At 34.3% G+C, this 16,753-nt stretch overlaps 2 protein-coding genes across 2 annotated transcripts; one reads left to right on the forward strand and one right to left on the reverse strand.

Annotated features, from left to right (window-relative positions):
• Nucleotides 1-777: 777 nt before the first annotated feature.
• On the forward strand, nt 778-11,888 carry LOC148598347 (alpha-amylase-like). Its single transcript, XM_088561246.1, has 8 exons — nt 778-936; nt 4,040-4,176; nt 6,032-6,183; nt 6,857-7,497; nt 8,243-8,351; nt 9,744-9,828; nt 11,045-11,375; nt 11,812-11,888. The coding sequence occupies exons 1-8, from the start codon at nt 897-899 to the stop codon at nt 11,847-11,849; spliced, it is 1,533 nt and encodes a 510-aa protein (XP_088417372.1). The 5' UTR covers nt 778-896; the 3' UTR covers nt 11,850-11,888.
• Nucleotides 11,889-13,430: 1,542 nt separating this feature from the next.
• Nucleotides 13,431-15,832, reverse strand: LOC148598348 (uncharacterized). The gene is made up of 3 exons (XM_088562171.1): nt 15,773-15,832; nt 14,145-14,577; nt 13,431-13,441 (listed from the first exon to the last, which is right to left on the reverse strand). The coding sequence occupies exons 2-3, from the start codon at nt 14,563-14,565 to the stop codon at nt 13,431-13,433; spliced, it is 432 nt and encodes a 143-aa protein (XP_088418297.1). The 5' UTR covers nt 14,566-14,577; nt 15,773-15,832.
• Between the last annotated feature and the right edge of the window lie 921 nt (nt 15,833-16,753).

Consider the following 16,753-nt stretch of genomic DNA (forward strand, 5'->3'; position numbering starts at 1 on the left):
CTTTCACAGTATGACGGCTTTACATGTATATTAGATTCTATAAACATAGGAGGTTCATATTTTTTTAGAGTCTGGATTGGCTTATTAATCTTAAGATATCTTTACGTAAAGAAAAACACAAAAAAAAAAAAAAAATAAATAAAAATACAAAAAGAAACAAAACAAAACAAAACAAAACAAAACAAAACAAAGCAAAACAAAAACAAAACAAAAACGAAAACAAAAAAACAAAACAAAAACAAACAAACAAACGAACAAACAAACAAAAAATAACACAAAAAACAATGATCGATTATTAAGCAGCAGCAGTTGTATTTAAGCATTGCAATGAGTTTATCTATATACAGAAAGTGTAGAATTATAGGTAAGGAGGCGCATTTAGACAGTTTCCTATTGTATTATGCTTACGTGGAAGATTGTACGTACATGTACAATATTATTTATGCTTGTCGTATACAAATTAAACTGGACCAGATCTAACGTACATTGTGTACATGTATCGTTTGACGCCTGTCTGAACCGAACCCTGTATAAACGAAAAACCTGTCAAGATTATTCACTTTTTGAAGCCAATTAATATCTGTTTCAATGTAATTTGAACCTGGGTGTTCCGAACTTCCGTCTAAATTGAACAAATCGAAGTATGTAGGGGTTTGGTCAAGTCAGGTTTCACTATACAAAATTGGACCAGATCTAACATGTGCAAGTAGATAGTACAGTATAGAGTGATACGACAACTCTATATACAGTGTATTTCAGTATAACAAAGACAAAACATTGCACTCTCATTTCCATGTCAAAAATAAGGAACACTGATAAGCGAAAGGGGACAGTCTACGACCAACACACCATCTACGTTTTGAGCCATATATTTGTACACTTGTCATCGAGCCGACATGATCATTTTCTGTCTCCTCATAAGTGTTTTTTCTACAGGTAAGGGATTTTATACCTTATAGTAAAGACAAGTTTTCCTTATATCGATATAATTAGGCACATTTTGTGCCATGATATATTGTACTTGTACCTTGTTCATGACATTATAAAATTTACAGCACTCAAATGCGTGTAAATTTTGACCTTCATGACATTTGGATTTACATAAGGGAAGATACACACTTTTATTTAATTAAAACACAATTGTAATTCATCATAAAGTGTTGACATTTGGAGACTTGAATCCATAACAAATAATTAAGAAGACATGTACTGCTGATAACTCTTGCATTAAAAGGAAAAAAGAACCAAATTTCTGATATTCTGTGCATTTTGTACTTTTTGGTTATTTTCTTTTCATATTTTTGGCAAGGAAACAGTGTTCACACTCAAGAACCAACTTCATATTTAGGGAATACATTCGTTATTACATAGTTCATCATATGTGGAAATATAGAGTTGTTTTTAGGTGTGGACATAATGTTCTCTTGATGTAAATACAATTGTATGTCCAAAAAAAAACAACAAAATTCACAGTTCTCAGCAGATTTTATAAAATCACGTACCATTTTGACGACGTTACAATGAACTAATGCCATGTTGAATGTGCAAATCATTCTTTTTCCTGAATCAATACATGTATATTTCAATATGTTACAAGCAATTTGATGTTATTACAACGAAGCGGATATTTTGGCAATACGTATTATATAGCCTAATTCCGCGACATCATTAGACCACAAGAGACGTATTTTGCAATATCTGGCAATCACGTACTTCAAATGGCGCCAAAATATAAAACAAATGCTTTGTGTCGTTTTGAATAAGCTAACATTATATACAAATGTGGTATATGTACTCCTTTTAGTTTCTCTTGCACCATGAAAATCTGAACTGGATACGACTTTCAACCAAAACACCCTGTGAGCCTCAAAACTATCACAGTCAAAATCATCAAAGATGTGTAATAGTACAATAATTAATAGCTTCCCATGATCTGAGATTCAGAGAGTATTAAACCATTAGTAAAAGTGTGATAATTACACATATACATTTATGCAGCATGAACTCTGTTTATTTTGTGTTCAATTGCTCATATACAACCAGTTGTGTCAGAAGCGGATAGTTACGCGTATTATACAAACCCAAGTCCACCCACATTTACACATGATATTATATATCCGATCTGTCATGAAATATTTTCGAAAAAAAATTGTATATTAAGTAACACAAAGATAATTATGCCGAGCAAGAGGTCACTATGTTTCAAGGATATACATGTAATGTTGTATAAAAAGAAACTGTTGACATAAATTTAGTTTACTGGAAGGATATATTACTCATAAACAGTAAAAATTGCTTGTTGATGTGGCAAGTACATGTAAGAGTAATCAATGGAACCAAGGTTATAGCAGTAATCAAAAGAATGCATTCCAGGACCAAAGACCAGACATGGAAACAGACATACACAACAAAGAACATAAAGTAACTAAAATCATACATACAAAGTTACAAAAGCAAATGAGCAACTCGGATTCCACTAAAAACTGGGAGCAAAGACCAGGTGCACCGGTAGGGTAAGCGTCCTCTGCTTTTCTAGAAACACCCCCCGAGTTGCTCATAAGAAATTCAAGTCCGTGGTAGACAAACGAGGGGTGTAAATATATCACATAATCAGACTTACAGCGAAATCAATGTATATAAACACAGACGGCAAGACTGACGGGAAAAAGTAAGGTAAGAAACACAGACGTCACCACACATAACATACATTGTACATGGGGCTAAAAAGTGCAAACTTTAACCCTACTAAAATTAGGTGATCTTGATAGGCAAGCAATTCGTCCTTTAAATAAGACACAAGTGCCACAATTAAAAGTCATGTCAAGTGAAAGAAGAAAAAACACATGTACTGTAACATTGTATGATCCATGGATAAAGAATTTAATGGAAACTATTATCCCCTTTATCAAAACATACATCAGACTTAATTGAACCTTGTATTATCCGAGAACTTGCCTAAACCAGACACTTATCAAGTTTCCTTCAAATCAATTAAACAGTACTTTAAACCTTGGTGAACTGATCATATGGTACCAGAGGTGTTCGGTTTAGACAGAGGTCATTGTAAATTGAAAAAAAAGTATTGTGTTTTCTTTTAAATTCTGAAAGTATAAATAACGAAGTTTTTACTCTAGATGCATACTACTTGACTTTTAACACGACTAGCGCTTGGCAATTTTTAACGGCCAAGAATTAGATAAAATAATATAGGATGCTAAAAATACAATAAAGTGCATGGGCAATATTCTTTACCATTCCCGAAGTTGTTCCCATTTTCCGGTTTACAAATTGCATGCACTTAGAGTTTGGGGTCTAGTAATAGCTGTGGTAGAGGCGTATAAGCTTTGAAATACCGAAATTCACATCATTTACGCATGACAAATTTTGCATTAATTAGCTATAGTATTTTACGAAACATACCGCTAAATCATACAAATTGATCGTACTTCTCGTAGAATAACGATCTAACTCTTTTGACAGAGACAGGCGGTTAAACAAGTCATATTATATGCCTAGATGTACATGTACGTGCATATCCATGTATGTCGAATAGACTGACTTAAGCCACAGATACATGTATATGTGAATGTATTTTTGTGAATTAATGCGAGCGACATAGTTGACTCTGCGACTCCTCCAAATCCGACTTTATAGAAAACGTAATGAGTACAATTACTAACACATATGTGGTAGCGATTTCCATATAAAATTGTGTTCAATATGATGACACATGTAGCAGTAGGTGCACATTTCTGTCTCAGGAAACTCGTATACAAGTTATTATCTTTCGAGCACTCAATGGAGCATGCATGGTTTTTACTTTGTGAATGCCAGTGTTTGATGGTACTAGCATATAAATGTGCCACACTATGGCCAAAATAAATCATGTGTTTCCGGTTTGCCTACCATACCTCTGTTTCGATTGCAAAAAAAAACCGATTTATTGTCGCTCCGGTTACGCTTTCCTCGTTTCGAAACATATTGATACAACCAAACTCTGAATACTCTGTTAACCACTTATTTGACATTATATTTACAGTGTTTGCCGGAAGATACAGCAACCCAACATGTGCTCCAGGTAGAAACACTATTGTTCATTTGTTTGAGTGGAAATGGAGTGACATTGCTGCTGAGTGTGAAAGATTCCTTGGTCCATACGGCTACTGTGGTGTTCAGGTTAGCCCAATTAGTTTAGTGGACCAAACGTTTACTCTGGTGTTCTAGTCAGTGCGAAAATGTCCTTGGACCACATGTATACTATGTACTCTTGTCAGTGCGAAAGTCGCTTAGAACCATATGTTATTGTGGTGTTCAGATTTTGTAGTTTACACTATTCCGCAAACCACATTTTAAAAGTGTTGCTAAAGTGGGTACGAATGTTTTTTGTTCGGACCATACGGTCATTTTGGTTTTCTGGTTAGTGCAAAACTATCCTTGGACCGTTCAGTTACTGTGTCGTTAACGTCAGTGCGAATGTTCATACTTCTTGTGTTACTACGAAAGGTCCCTATACCATATGTTTTACTTGAGTGTTCTGGGCCCAGTTTCATAAAAAATCTCGCCCCGTGCAGGTCCGGGTGTTAAAGGAATAGGCCTGCATCTGCGCTAAGCTTGTCGTAAAAGGCGACTAAATAGTGCTCAGAACCCTAGCCGGGGGCTAGGGCGCTTTGCCCACAGAGCAACTGGGATGTGTGCCCCAGGTGGTGGAATGGGGTACCCCTGACGTGTTACATGCTGGGGTTGTCAGGCTATAATACGGAAAACCTGACCGCAAACCATAGTGGTGCACCGTGTTGGGAAAGATACCACGTTCCTCGCACGTTAAAGAACCCTACTGTGGTATTCTCCCGGAGTAGGAACCATAGGGTTCCGCCATAGGAGGCTAAATTGCCCGACCTTACCCACCTCTCCCTATTTCCAGTGGCAATCAAAATTTGTCGACCCCATTGTCCTTGTGTCCCATCCCTTTTTCATTTGATCATCATTTCATGTTCATTTTATCATCAATTTCATGTTCATCGTCTGAATATAGCTGAAATATTGCTGCTCGGACGTTAAACCCCAAACAAACAAACAAACAATCATAAAAAATCTCAATTTGAGATTTTCCTCAAATCCTTGAGTTTTTCTTCAAAAATAATATTTCAAGTAATCTGATTGGTTGACATTTTAGTCAAGGAAATATTTTTGGAAATCCTCAATGTGAATTTTTTTGAGAAACCCGGGCCAGGGCTCGGTTTTCCTCAACTCCTTGTGTTTTACTCAAATCTTTAAATTTAAGTCAAGCGTTCTGATTGGACCAAATTTGAGTTGAGGACTTTACAGAAGATCCCAAGTCGAGATTTTAAATGAAAACCAGGCCAGATACTCCAGAGCAGAAAATTAAAGACACTACATCCTTATTTCATTATAATATAACAGGGTTTACAGCTCATGGTTGAACAGCAGAACATAACATAATGATTATTTTGGTTTGTTCCACATTACAAAAAAAAAGAACAATAGCTCTGTAGAGCTTTTATACCGACTCGATAAGAGTATGGATTTTTAAAAACGCAATCTAGTCGTCTGACTTATTAATTAAGGATATAGGAAACCCTTAAAATGTTTTCTTGTCGATAGCAATGCAATATTGCAGATTATTCCGAAACAACGGAAAAATGATAAAATTTTTCACTACACCTGTAATTTAATCTAACACAAACCGTACGCCGAAACTCTTATGGCTCCTAATGAAGCGAGAAGTTTGGCTAGCCAAGCATCTGGTTCAAAGCAGTAGGGAACATAAGGGCTATTTTTCTTTTTTTTTTATTTGCCTTTGCCAATTCATGTTTATGTCCCCTCCGATTTGTGATTAAAATACGTGAGTTCGGTAATGCTGTTATAATCATACAAAGACCTTATGGTAACTTTAGTGTTCAGATCCATGGTTGACACGGTTTCTAGGGTGTGCAGATCAATACTAAAAGTTCACGTGCAAGTTAGAGTATAGAACATAATTTCTATCTTTGTCCGATTTTGTCCCCGCCAGGTCTCACCACCAAACGAGAATCGCGTTGTAACCACACCTAATAGACCATGGTGGGAACGTTACCAGCCTGTCAGTTATAAACTGGTTACCAGGAGTGGAAACGAGGCCCAGTTTACAGACATGGTTCAAAAATGTAACAATGCAAATGTCAGGTGAGAAAAAGTTGATTATTATTGATTTGTAAATAAATGAAAAGAACTACTCGTGTAAACGTATTCTTTTATGCGCTTTGCGAAACCTTATTACCTACATGTAAATGCATGTATGCTCATTATCGTAAGTGTAGCGGTAAACCTAACACTGCCTTAATTAGCTGTCTTCACTCTTGATCCAGATTTAAAGATTTCTCCACTCGAGATAGTTAAATCTAAAATTTAACTATCGAGAGTGAAGAAATCTTGTAATCCCCGCGAGAGCATTGGAGGAGAATTTGTATCTCCCTTGAAATATGTAGAAAACTAGTAATTGTAAAATGGCTGAAAAACCCTCGCAGAAATTTAATCACAGCCCAAAGGTTAGAACGTCACGTGCATTTTTAATCACCGGCCAAGAATGCAAAACTTGTTTTTTGTAAGTAATTTCGATTTTAATTTTTTTTACGACTCACACAGATGGTCTCTCAAGGGTTTTTGTATTCCTACATGTACATGAAAAAAAAGATGATTTTGAACCGATAGAAATATCAAGTCAAGAATAATGCTCTTAACGACCCAAGCAATTTTATGGTGACGAGATTCATCCGGATAAAATGATAAAAAAAACGACCTATTTTGAAAGCAGAGTACTACATTTCAATCAAAAAGATAATTCATATTTTTATTTTAGAATTTATGTCGATACAGTAATTAATCACATGACAGGAGCTGGTGGTCAAGGGACAGGAACGGGGGGGTCTCATTGGGACGGTGGAGCTCTTAGTTACCCAGGCGTACCCTTTTCATCGTGGGACTTTAACGGAAATTCTGAATGTCATTCGGGTGATTTGAATATTCATAACTATGGAAACAAAGAAGAAGTACGCAACTGTAGACTGGTTTCACTGACTGATTTGAAATTGGGTAAAAACTACGTTCGAGACAAAATCGCGGCATACATGAACCACTTGATTGATATTGGAGTTGGCGGGTTCCGAGTAGATGCTGCTAAGCACATGTGGCCGGGAGACTTGCAGGCAATTTACGGCAAACTTCATGGTCTGAATGGGAAATACTTCCCAGGGTCCCCACCGCCATTTATTTTCCAAGAGGTCATCGATATGGGCGGTGAAGCAATCAGCGCAGGCGAATACACAGGCTTTGCACGTGTCACTAATTTTATATTTGGTATTAAACTAGCACAGGTATTCCGAAGACAAAATCCAGCTAAATACTTGAAGAATTGGGGAGCAGCATGGGGAATGCCTGGCTCAAATGATGTTGTTGTATTTATTGATAACCATGACAACCAACGTGGCCATGGAGGTGGAGGTGAGTTGAAGCCATTTAAATAACTTAAAGTTGAAGTCTCTCTGAAACTCAGACGTATGTGATTAATACATGTTAACCCCAACCCCTTAATTCAATTTTATAAGTATTTCTTTATAAAAAAAACAGTTACTGTCACATACATAAAATCAGTCTTAGTTTTTCATTTGGTTGTTGCACTTTTGATATAAAAATATATATAAAAACGGTACATGAAACTGGCACTTTACAAGAGTTTTTGTTCTTGATTTGGATTCATTTGGTTAGTTTAAAAGTGCAGATCTGAATAAAAAAAGTGATTACCGCTACATGTATATGAAAGTATATTATGTGTAGACAGAAAAAAAACCTCGTTTGTTTTTTTTTTTAAAGAATTTTCTTCACCACCAATAAATTTACCGCTGACAGTGTCTGAATTTAATGTGGACTGGTACTTAAGTACACATTGGCGAACACGTGTTAAATATTGAATGGAGCCAGGGCTTTTGGATGTGAGGGCATTTACGCAACAAAAATATTAGGCAGAAGGTCTCATTTTTTCTTCGTTATCCTATTTTCCTCGCAATCAGGGAGAGTTTAAGTTGTCCGCCAGCCATAATTTTTCACAAGCAGGATAACTGAGGTCATATCATCGGATCAATATAGTTACAGTCAAAAAAGAAGTGCTTATGAAGTTTAAACGGGTATTGAATGGAAGGAATTAAACATCACACGCGCTTTTTACATGTAATCAACGTCTTTTCGGCAGGTGGTGTTCTAACCCACGATGACGCAAGAAGATACAAGATGGCCACAGCTTTCATGCTGGCTCATCCATATGGTTTTACCCGTGTTATGAGTAGTTTTAGTTTTGGTAGGTAAGTAACATAAATTACAACAGGGATTATTGTTTGTTTAAGGGGGTAGACCTAGGGTTAGGGACATAATTCTTGAATCGGTGAAATGTTTTTGCCACATTCAAATTCACCAAAGCCTATCAGGCTTTCATTTGAAACAGGATAAAATCAGTCCAAGTGACTTTGATGCTTACATGAAATTGATGTAAAATGCTAAACACAAACGCTGTACGAGTTGTGTCCTTTACCCTAAGTCTACACCCTTAAAGGACGGCTGTACATCAAAAGGTATGTACTTTTCCAGTATAGGGTTTTGAGGTTCTGTCATAAGTTAATCGTCGCTACCACATTTCTGCCAAAACTAATGTGTAATTGAAAATTACTTGCATAATGTACTTACTGAGACCATTTACCCCTCCAGGGACATAGGCCACCAAGCTGTGAATGAAAATAACAGGCATTTATTGGACTGATTTACCGGAAATAGTGTCTGAATGACATATTTCAATCATGTCCACTATCGGGTTAAAGGGTTGATGAAGTGTGGGATCCCGTGTGTATGCTCAAACATATTGGTTCATATTAAAAGAAAATCACTGGTAACACCGAGAGGTCTTTTTATTTGTATGCCAGTCAGTGCCCCCTTTTCTGAATTTCTAGAACCGACAGTGAGCTGTCTTTGTAGAGACAACTGATAAAACATGTGCTACTTTTAAGTAGCAGTCTAGCTAAGAATCATGCAAAATGTGATTCATGGTCGGAAAGCCTACATATTTTTATTTTTGATATTTTGTTTAAATGTCAAAGCAAACAGAAAGTGACATGTGGTTTTTCATATAACCCATGTTGTATAGAATGCACTGTATATTTCAAAATTAAGGGAGATAACTCTGTAAATGGCACTCATGTACAATAGAATCTATTGGATTTTCAATGTTGATTATCTCCTAAGAACAGACAGATTTTAATGAATAATTACACATTTCACAATACAGACCCATAAAACAACTTAATTACTAAAATAAAAATATGTAGCCTTTTGTTGTGGTGTATCACATATTTCAGATTTTGCATGATTCTTACAAAGACATCTACTAAGTTTAAACCATGCAAATTTATTGCATAAAATAAACGTTTAGAATTTGCATGTACATTAATGAGAGTTTTAGCCAATATTTCGAGATTAACAATACACGCGTAAAACTTCCAGTTTAATAAGATTGGAAAATTGCTTAAATGATAACTTATGACGCCATTTATGATACGTTTATGATGTTAAAGCCTGTGAATTGTTAACGATATTTTTTTAATATAAAGAAGTCTCGTTAGCGGGTACGTTAAAACGTTTATTATGAATATATACATTGTACTAAGAGCGGAAACTGTTATTGTCATGTAATGTGTTAATTTTAGTTCTGATGATGGACCACCCCACAATGGTGATATGTCGATTAAGGGAGTTAACTGGGGCTCTGACATGAGTTGTGGTAATGGTTGGGTAAGTAGATATCATAACACAGCTACAAATTCAACTTCATTCGAAAAATCATATTTTTTAATTGTAAACATATAATGGTGTAGCACTTATTATCTTTATATAAACTCATTTGCAAATGTCTGGTTTGTCCGAATGTAAATTAACAGCTCTGAAGCGTCAGTGCTTGTAAGAAATACATCTGGGCAGTAGTAATATGGAATAATTTTGATAGTGTAATATGATTATTTGCATAGTCAGAATGAAAGAAAACAGTGGTTTTTCACGTTATGCTGGACCATTGTGTTACACTTTCATTGAAATGCACTTATAATGAACATTTCAAGGGCAGATAACTGTGTCAAAAACCTCATTTTTCTAAGATTCTGTTGAAAAATATCTGAGCAAATCCAATAATGCAGAGATCAAATAATGGTCTTCTCTAATAGAGAAAGCATCCTTGAATGACATTTTATTGTCAGATCGGTAAATTTTTGGCATGCATGCTTCTAATTTTTCTGATTTTGCCTAATTCTTAAAAAAATACTTACACTTAAATGTTATATGTATTTACTTCCAATTTACACAGAGTATCTTTGCCAGGGATGTACCAATATTTTTGCCTCCTATACCACTGAATAAAATTTAATAAATTTCACAGAATCTTAATATTAAATTCTCATGACTGTGCACCGCCTGTTTTATACATTGTGATCCAAATAAATTCAAATAGGGGGTGGGTAAAGGGGGGTTGGGGTGTCACATTTTCAAAACACTGAGCATTGCTAATATTTTTCTAGTCTTATAATTATATTACCAATATCAAAAGTTATATTGTTTACCACTTCAACTTTTTTTTATGTTTTTGTTTTGGTAGGTTTACTATCATTTTATAAGTAAACGTAATTTTAAAACGCTTTCCAAAAGAAAAGCGAACAACCCCTTACAAGTAATGCAAGTATTCCCAATCCCCAATGAATTAGCACATACATTCAATATATTTTGTTAATCATATTACATGTACCTGATTATCACAATTAATATTAAATATTCCCTACGTCTAATAAAAATGCCCGAACCGATTGAGTTTTCCTTACTTCTCATCCTAAGACTTCTTTACACCATAAATGGTTACTAAGCAACAACAATAACAACATTGCCTGTATTTTCATGCTTAGTGTACAACAAAATGAACGATAAAATGTTAGTAGTTTGTCTTGACAGAGTTCATTTATTTAAGGTTTGCGAACATAGATGGCGTGAGATATACAACATGGTTGCTTTCCGTAACGTTGTCATGGGAACTAGCATGACAAACTGGTGGGACAACGGCAATTATCAAATCGCCTTTTCCAGAGGAAATAAAGGTTTCATCGCAATTAATGATGATGCATCAAGCCTCAGTGCGAATTTGCAAACAGGATTACCTCAAGGAACCTATTGTGACGTCATATCTGGTAGCTATGATGGCTCAAGATGTACCGGTACAGAAATTCATGTTGGCGGCGATGGAAGAGCACACATTAGCATTAGCAGCGGTGCTAGTGACCCAATGGTTGCTATTCACATAGGCAGGTTTCATTCGCCTTGCATTACATATAGGATAAAGCTTTCTAAAAATACGAATTTCAATCTTACTGAATTCAAACGAAAGAAAACAAAATATGTATATTAAAACTACTCTCAGAAGAAATAGCCAAATTGAATCTAAACATGCAGTGTTGTATTACAGAGTTACGCTGTAAATGTATATGACCTTCAGGTCTAATTCACAAATCATATCAAGAACATCATGAAACCAACACCGTTTAATTCCCCAAGGGACAGAATATATGAATTTGCATATTGTAGTAGTAAGGATAAAAGCATGAAATCTGTGGCAATGCTCACGCGATCTTCATTTAATACAGTGTAGGTGTTATAAAAAATTTTGTTAAAAGGTCAAAATAATTGCTTATATTAACATCATTATTTGGAAACGATTACTTTTGATGATTTCTATTTTAGGTGCAAAGAAAGGCAGTCAGAAGAAAGTAACAACATAACTCAAACGCCAATAAATGTATATATTCTGTTTTTATGAACGACTCGTCGGGTGTTTCTAGAAATGCAGAAGACACTTACCCTATCGGTGCATCTGGTCTATGCTCCCAGTTTTTAGTGGAGTCCGAGTTTCTCATTTACTTTGGTTATTTTGTGGTTAATTTATGTTCTGTATTGTGTATGTCTGTTTTCCATGTGTGATCCTTGTCACTGAATTACAGTCTTTTGATTTCCGGTAGAATCTTGGTTCCCTTCATTACTGTTTTATACATTTGTTGACTGTTCCCGTTGTTTACAAAATTATATTTAATTGATAAACTTAAACTAGGTTTGCGTTGGTTCATTGTCAAAAGTTTCAAATGCTTGATCAGATACGGAATGACTTCATTTCGGTGTCGTTAAAACTTGGAAACATTCAAAATTTAGACACATCGCTTAAAGTTCAATTCCTAAAGAATTACACAGGCAAAATCATTTCACATGATTTTCACCTGAATTGAGCTAATAAACTAAGCGACAGAGTTCACGCGATATGCGGGTGAATGAAGCCTTCACGTGAAATTCATGTTAAGTGAATTTCACATGAAAATCATGTTAATTTCATGTGAATTTCACATGAATTTCATGTGAAGCTCGATTGACATAAATTTCACGTGAAAAATATTTGCCTGTGTACAGTTCTTACATTGAACTATTTTTGTCAAAATAAACTTAATATTTGTTCATTCATATGTAAGACGACAGACTACTTGACGTTTGTAACGCCACAGAACATATGGAATGATCTGGGTTTACCAAAACAAAAACAAAAAAAAAACAAAAAAACAAAAAAACAAAAACAAAAACAAAAACAACCAATTAGAAGGCTTTGTTACAATTCAAAATGAATTATAGTTCAAATAAGATATTGGATAACTTTCGTCACATCATAAGATAAGACTATAGTTTGATTGCACATTTTGAAACAATTTAATATCTCAGACTGCAGGTCATAACAATGCACACAAATTCATGCATTGAAATTGGAGATTAGGTGTGTTTGCAAATAAGACTGTCGTCTACCAAAGGTCAAGAAACGAACAATTGAAATTCTACTGGTCACCACACAGTCTTTAATGATGGACAAAACCTTAATGCAATGATTAATCGGATTAATACGATTGCAGATCTTTCGTCCATGTGAAAAAATATTATGGGAATAGTAAGAAAGACAACTCAAGTTCGAAAAGGACATTGATTAAATGTTGAGTAAAATTTGTATTTTGTCTCGAATTATTTCATGTGATACATACATGTAGATAAAGATGAAAATAAAGATATTAGAATACCAATTCTTTATACAGAAACAACAACATTTAAACACATTTATAAAATGAATATCTCTTCAATTCTGTTGTAAAACGAAAAAAAAAATATCACGTACAAAAGTAGTAACTGGTTTCATTACACAATATCTTGTTACGCTTTTTAAAAGTATACAAATAGAGTTATTTCGCAATATTCCATGTCTTTGAGAAAAAAAAACAGAATTTTGAGTACAATTTATGGAAATCGTTATGCCTGTTTACGAGTAATCATCGAAATTAAAGTTCATCTGAAAAAAGAAAAAAAAAATCATTGTAATACAATGAATCCTGTACAATACCTACCATGACAATTCGAAAACCTGCTTAAACCATAGCATTTAACATTTTAAAGTTTAAATAGACTAAAAACCTCGTAAACCTCTCCTTTAATCGAACGAACCAATATTGAAGTCCAAAAGAGGTTCGGTGTAGACGGTCTTCAATGCATATTTTAAACCGTAAAGAATCATTTTGAATGCAAACGTCATTCAAATGCGATCATTTCTCAGTAAATAAAATATTAACGGCTTTTTAATTAACCCTTCTTGGTGCAAAGGATTGTCGTCAGAAAATAGTATAACTACAGTGAAAATTACGTCCAAACTGGCGTTTAATAATAATTTGAATAAAACAGAAGTTGCGCAAATATGCAAATGAGTTATTTGGCATGCAGCGTCACTGGATCTTGTTGTATCCGTCTACATTACATCTGCTTTAGTTATCATATGCTAATGTGAACACTAATATATGCGAGGTGTTAGATATTTCGTATCTTTTTGCTGGGACTACCTTCTCAGACCTTCTGGTAATACATCAATATTTATGAATTGCAAAGTATTACTACAAATCCATCTTAGTAATCTTGTGTCAGATTTGTTAGGTACTCGTAAAAGTACGGCGTGATTTCCTCACTTAATAAGAATTTATTCGATACATGTGACTAAAACCTACCCTTTTTTAACTCGATGCTTTTCAAAACATTCTTATAAGCGCCATTATGAGCATTCCTAATATCATCAGGGGAGTGTTTAGACTTCCTTTGTAAGACGGTATCTCGTACCTTTCTCATTTGTTCCCTTCGGTGTAACAGATCGTCGTCAGACAGTTTTCCCAATTCATCTTCCAACTTCTTCCTTCTATCAGCATCGATTATACGACCTGCCATATCTAATAGGTTTTGGCGCAGGTCATCAATAGACATATTTTCAAACTGATTTAATGCTTGAACTCCTGCTTCATGTTTGAATGATGATGCTATAACCGTGTTTATTCTATCTTTGGTGGTTACTTCCTTTGATTGTTTGTAGATGGAGCTACTTATGGTGGTTGTCATGGTTAATGACGATACTATCATTATGTAAAAAACAGCCATGGTTAACTCAACCTATAATTCAAGAAGGAATATGGTGTTAATAAACACAGCAAAGAGTTAATGCACTTTTTCAAAAGACAAATATAACCGTTGCAAAGCTGCATGTCGTTAAAGAATAAATGGTATGATCATCACTCTCATTGCTAATCTAATTTCTAAAACAATTGATCTTATTCTTACACACTGCATTATCGAATCAAATGTTTTGTATTCTAATTCTCAAACATTTAAGGTATGGTGCTAAATTAAGTTAAACATAATTTTCGAATAAATATTTTATTAATCGATTTCCCCGTTCTGTCTTATTCAAGATGTACACTCCTCATAGGAAATCAACTTTCTCATCCCGATATTTCTTACCCAATATAACATATAATGGCAAATTTACCCCATATTGGTATTTTACTAGTGAGATTAAGTGTATCTTATTTATTCATTTATATCTGCATCTGACCATGTGATCGCATATGGTATACGTAACATCGAAGTTGTCAACAATGGGATATCCGTTGCACCTTTCTAAACAAACAAATCCTTTGTCTTAACTTCGGAATAGTCGATGAGCAAGTGTGACATATTTTGCAGACCAGGTATATAAGGCTTAGGGTAAAAGACAAGTACATGTTTATCCCTAATTGAAGTTTATATTGGGCATACTCAAAGACAACTCCGCAATTAAGGAAACAGACCTAAGGGAGGTAAGGGACATAATTCTTACAAATCATTGAAACGTCTGTATTCAGCATTTGACATCATCCTCAAGTAAGCGTCAAAGTAACTCGGTCTGATTTTATTCTGTTTCAAAGTAAAGCACGAAAGGCTTTGGTGAAATTGAGTATGATACAAAGATAACACTGATTTCAAGAGTTATTTTCCTTCTCCTAGCTCTACCTCTTTAAGACAAAAGCATGTTGCATTGACAATTTCGTCTCATTTTGGTTTAGAAATTACGTAGACTTAAAATAAAAGCTCTCTCAAATGTTAAATTCTAAATGGAAGGTTTGAACTTATAGCAAAACAGATTACTGTAACTACTACGTACATTAATTGTTTCAAAATTACGATTCTGCATTGATGTTGAAAATGCGATTATAATTTTGCAATTGCAGAAATAATGCAGCATCAGGTATACTAAAATATAATGATGCAAGTGTAAATCTTTGCGATTTAAATTCAGTCACAATTAACAATAATTTATCTGACTTACTTTTAATTCAAATTGCAACCAATCTGATGAGAACTGTCTGCTAAAACATGAAAATGTATTTGTCACATTTATATTTATTCAAAATTAAGTTTAAAATATTCCTTTTGTAATCACACTGCTGTTAAAAACTATTTTATGAATCTAATTTGCTGATTGCACACCTTTTACGAAAAATTAATTGGTCGTTACTTTGTTACAAAGATATTTTATATTAGTCAACAGAAAATACCCACGATATGGTTGGAAGTGTTATACCATCTGACACATTCTTATTAGTGTATTGAGGTCATTGATATTCAAATTTGTTAAGTCAGCCTCAAGAATGCCATTTCAATAACACCCATGATGTGTTGATAATGAATTTTATTTTAAGTAGTTTTGTCTTTGTAAGAACATGCAAAATCTGTTAAATGTGATACACCACAAAAAAGGCTACATATTTTTATTTTTGTAATTAAGTTGTTTTATGGGTCTATACTATGAAATGTGTAATTATTCATTCCAATCCGCCTGCTCTTAGGAGATAATCAACATTGAAAATCCAGTAAATTCTATTGTATTTCAGCGTCATTTACAGAGCTATCTCCCTTAATTTTGAAATCTACAGTGCATTCTATATAATTTTAATCTCCTAAGAGCACAGGTTATATGAAAAACCACATGTTAAATTCTGTTTACTATGACATTTCAAACAAAATATCAAAAATAAAAATATGTAGGCTTTTTATCCATGCATCACATTTTGCATGATCCTTAGCTGGAGTGCTACTTAATTGTCTATTAATCAATCAATTTATAAATCCACAAGGAAAAACACTTTTGCGATATTTAGATGCACAATGGTTGATGGAAATGAGAACGCTTAAGTGTTTACAATTTCAGTATGGCTGTAAAATACCACTTTTTCCCTAACATATCGAAAATGATTCAGAAGTATATGGCAAATCCTTTCTATACAATGTGACTTTAGAGGGGTCTATC

The sequence above is a fragment of the Perna viridis genome, chromosome 14 (assembly GCF_037379345.1).
Source record: "Perna viridis isolate PV_CMFRI_1.1 ecotype Kerala chromosome 14, ASM3737934v1, whole genome shotgun sequence".
Classification (NCBI taxonomy): Eukaryota; Metazoa; Mollusca; class Bivalvia; order Mytilida; family Mytilidae; genus Perna; species Perna viridis.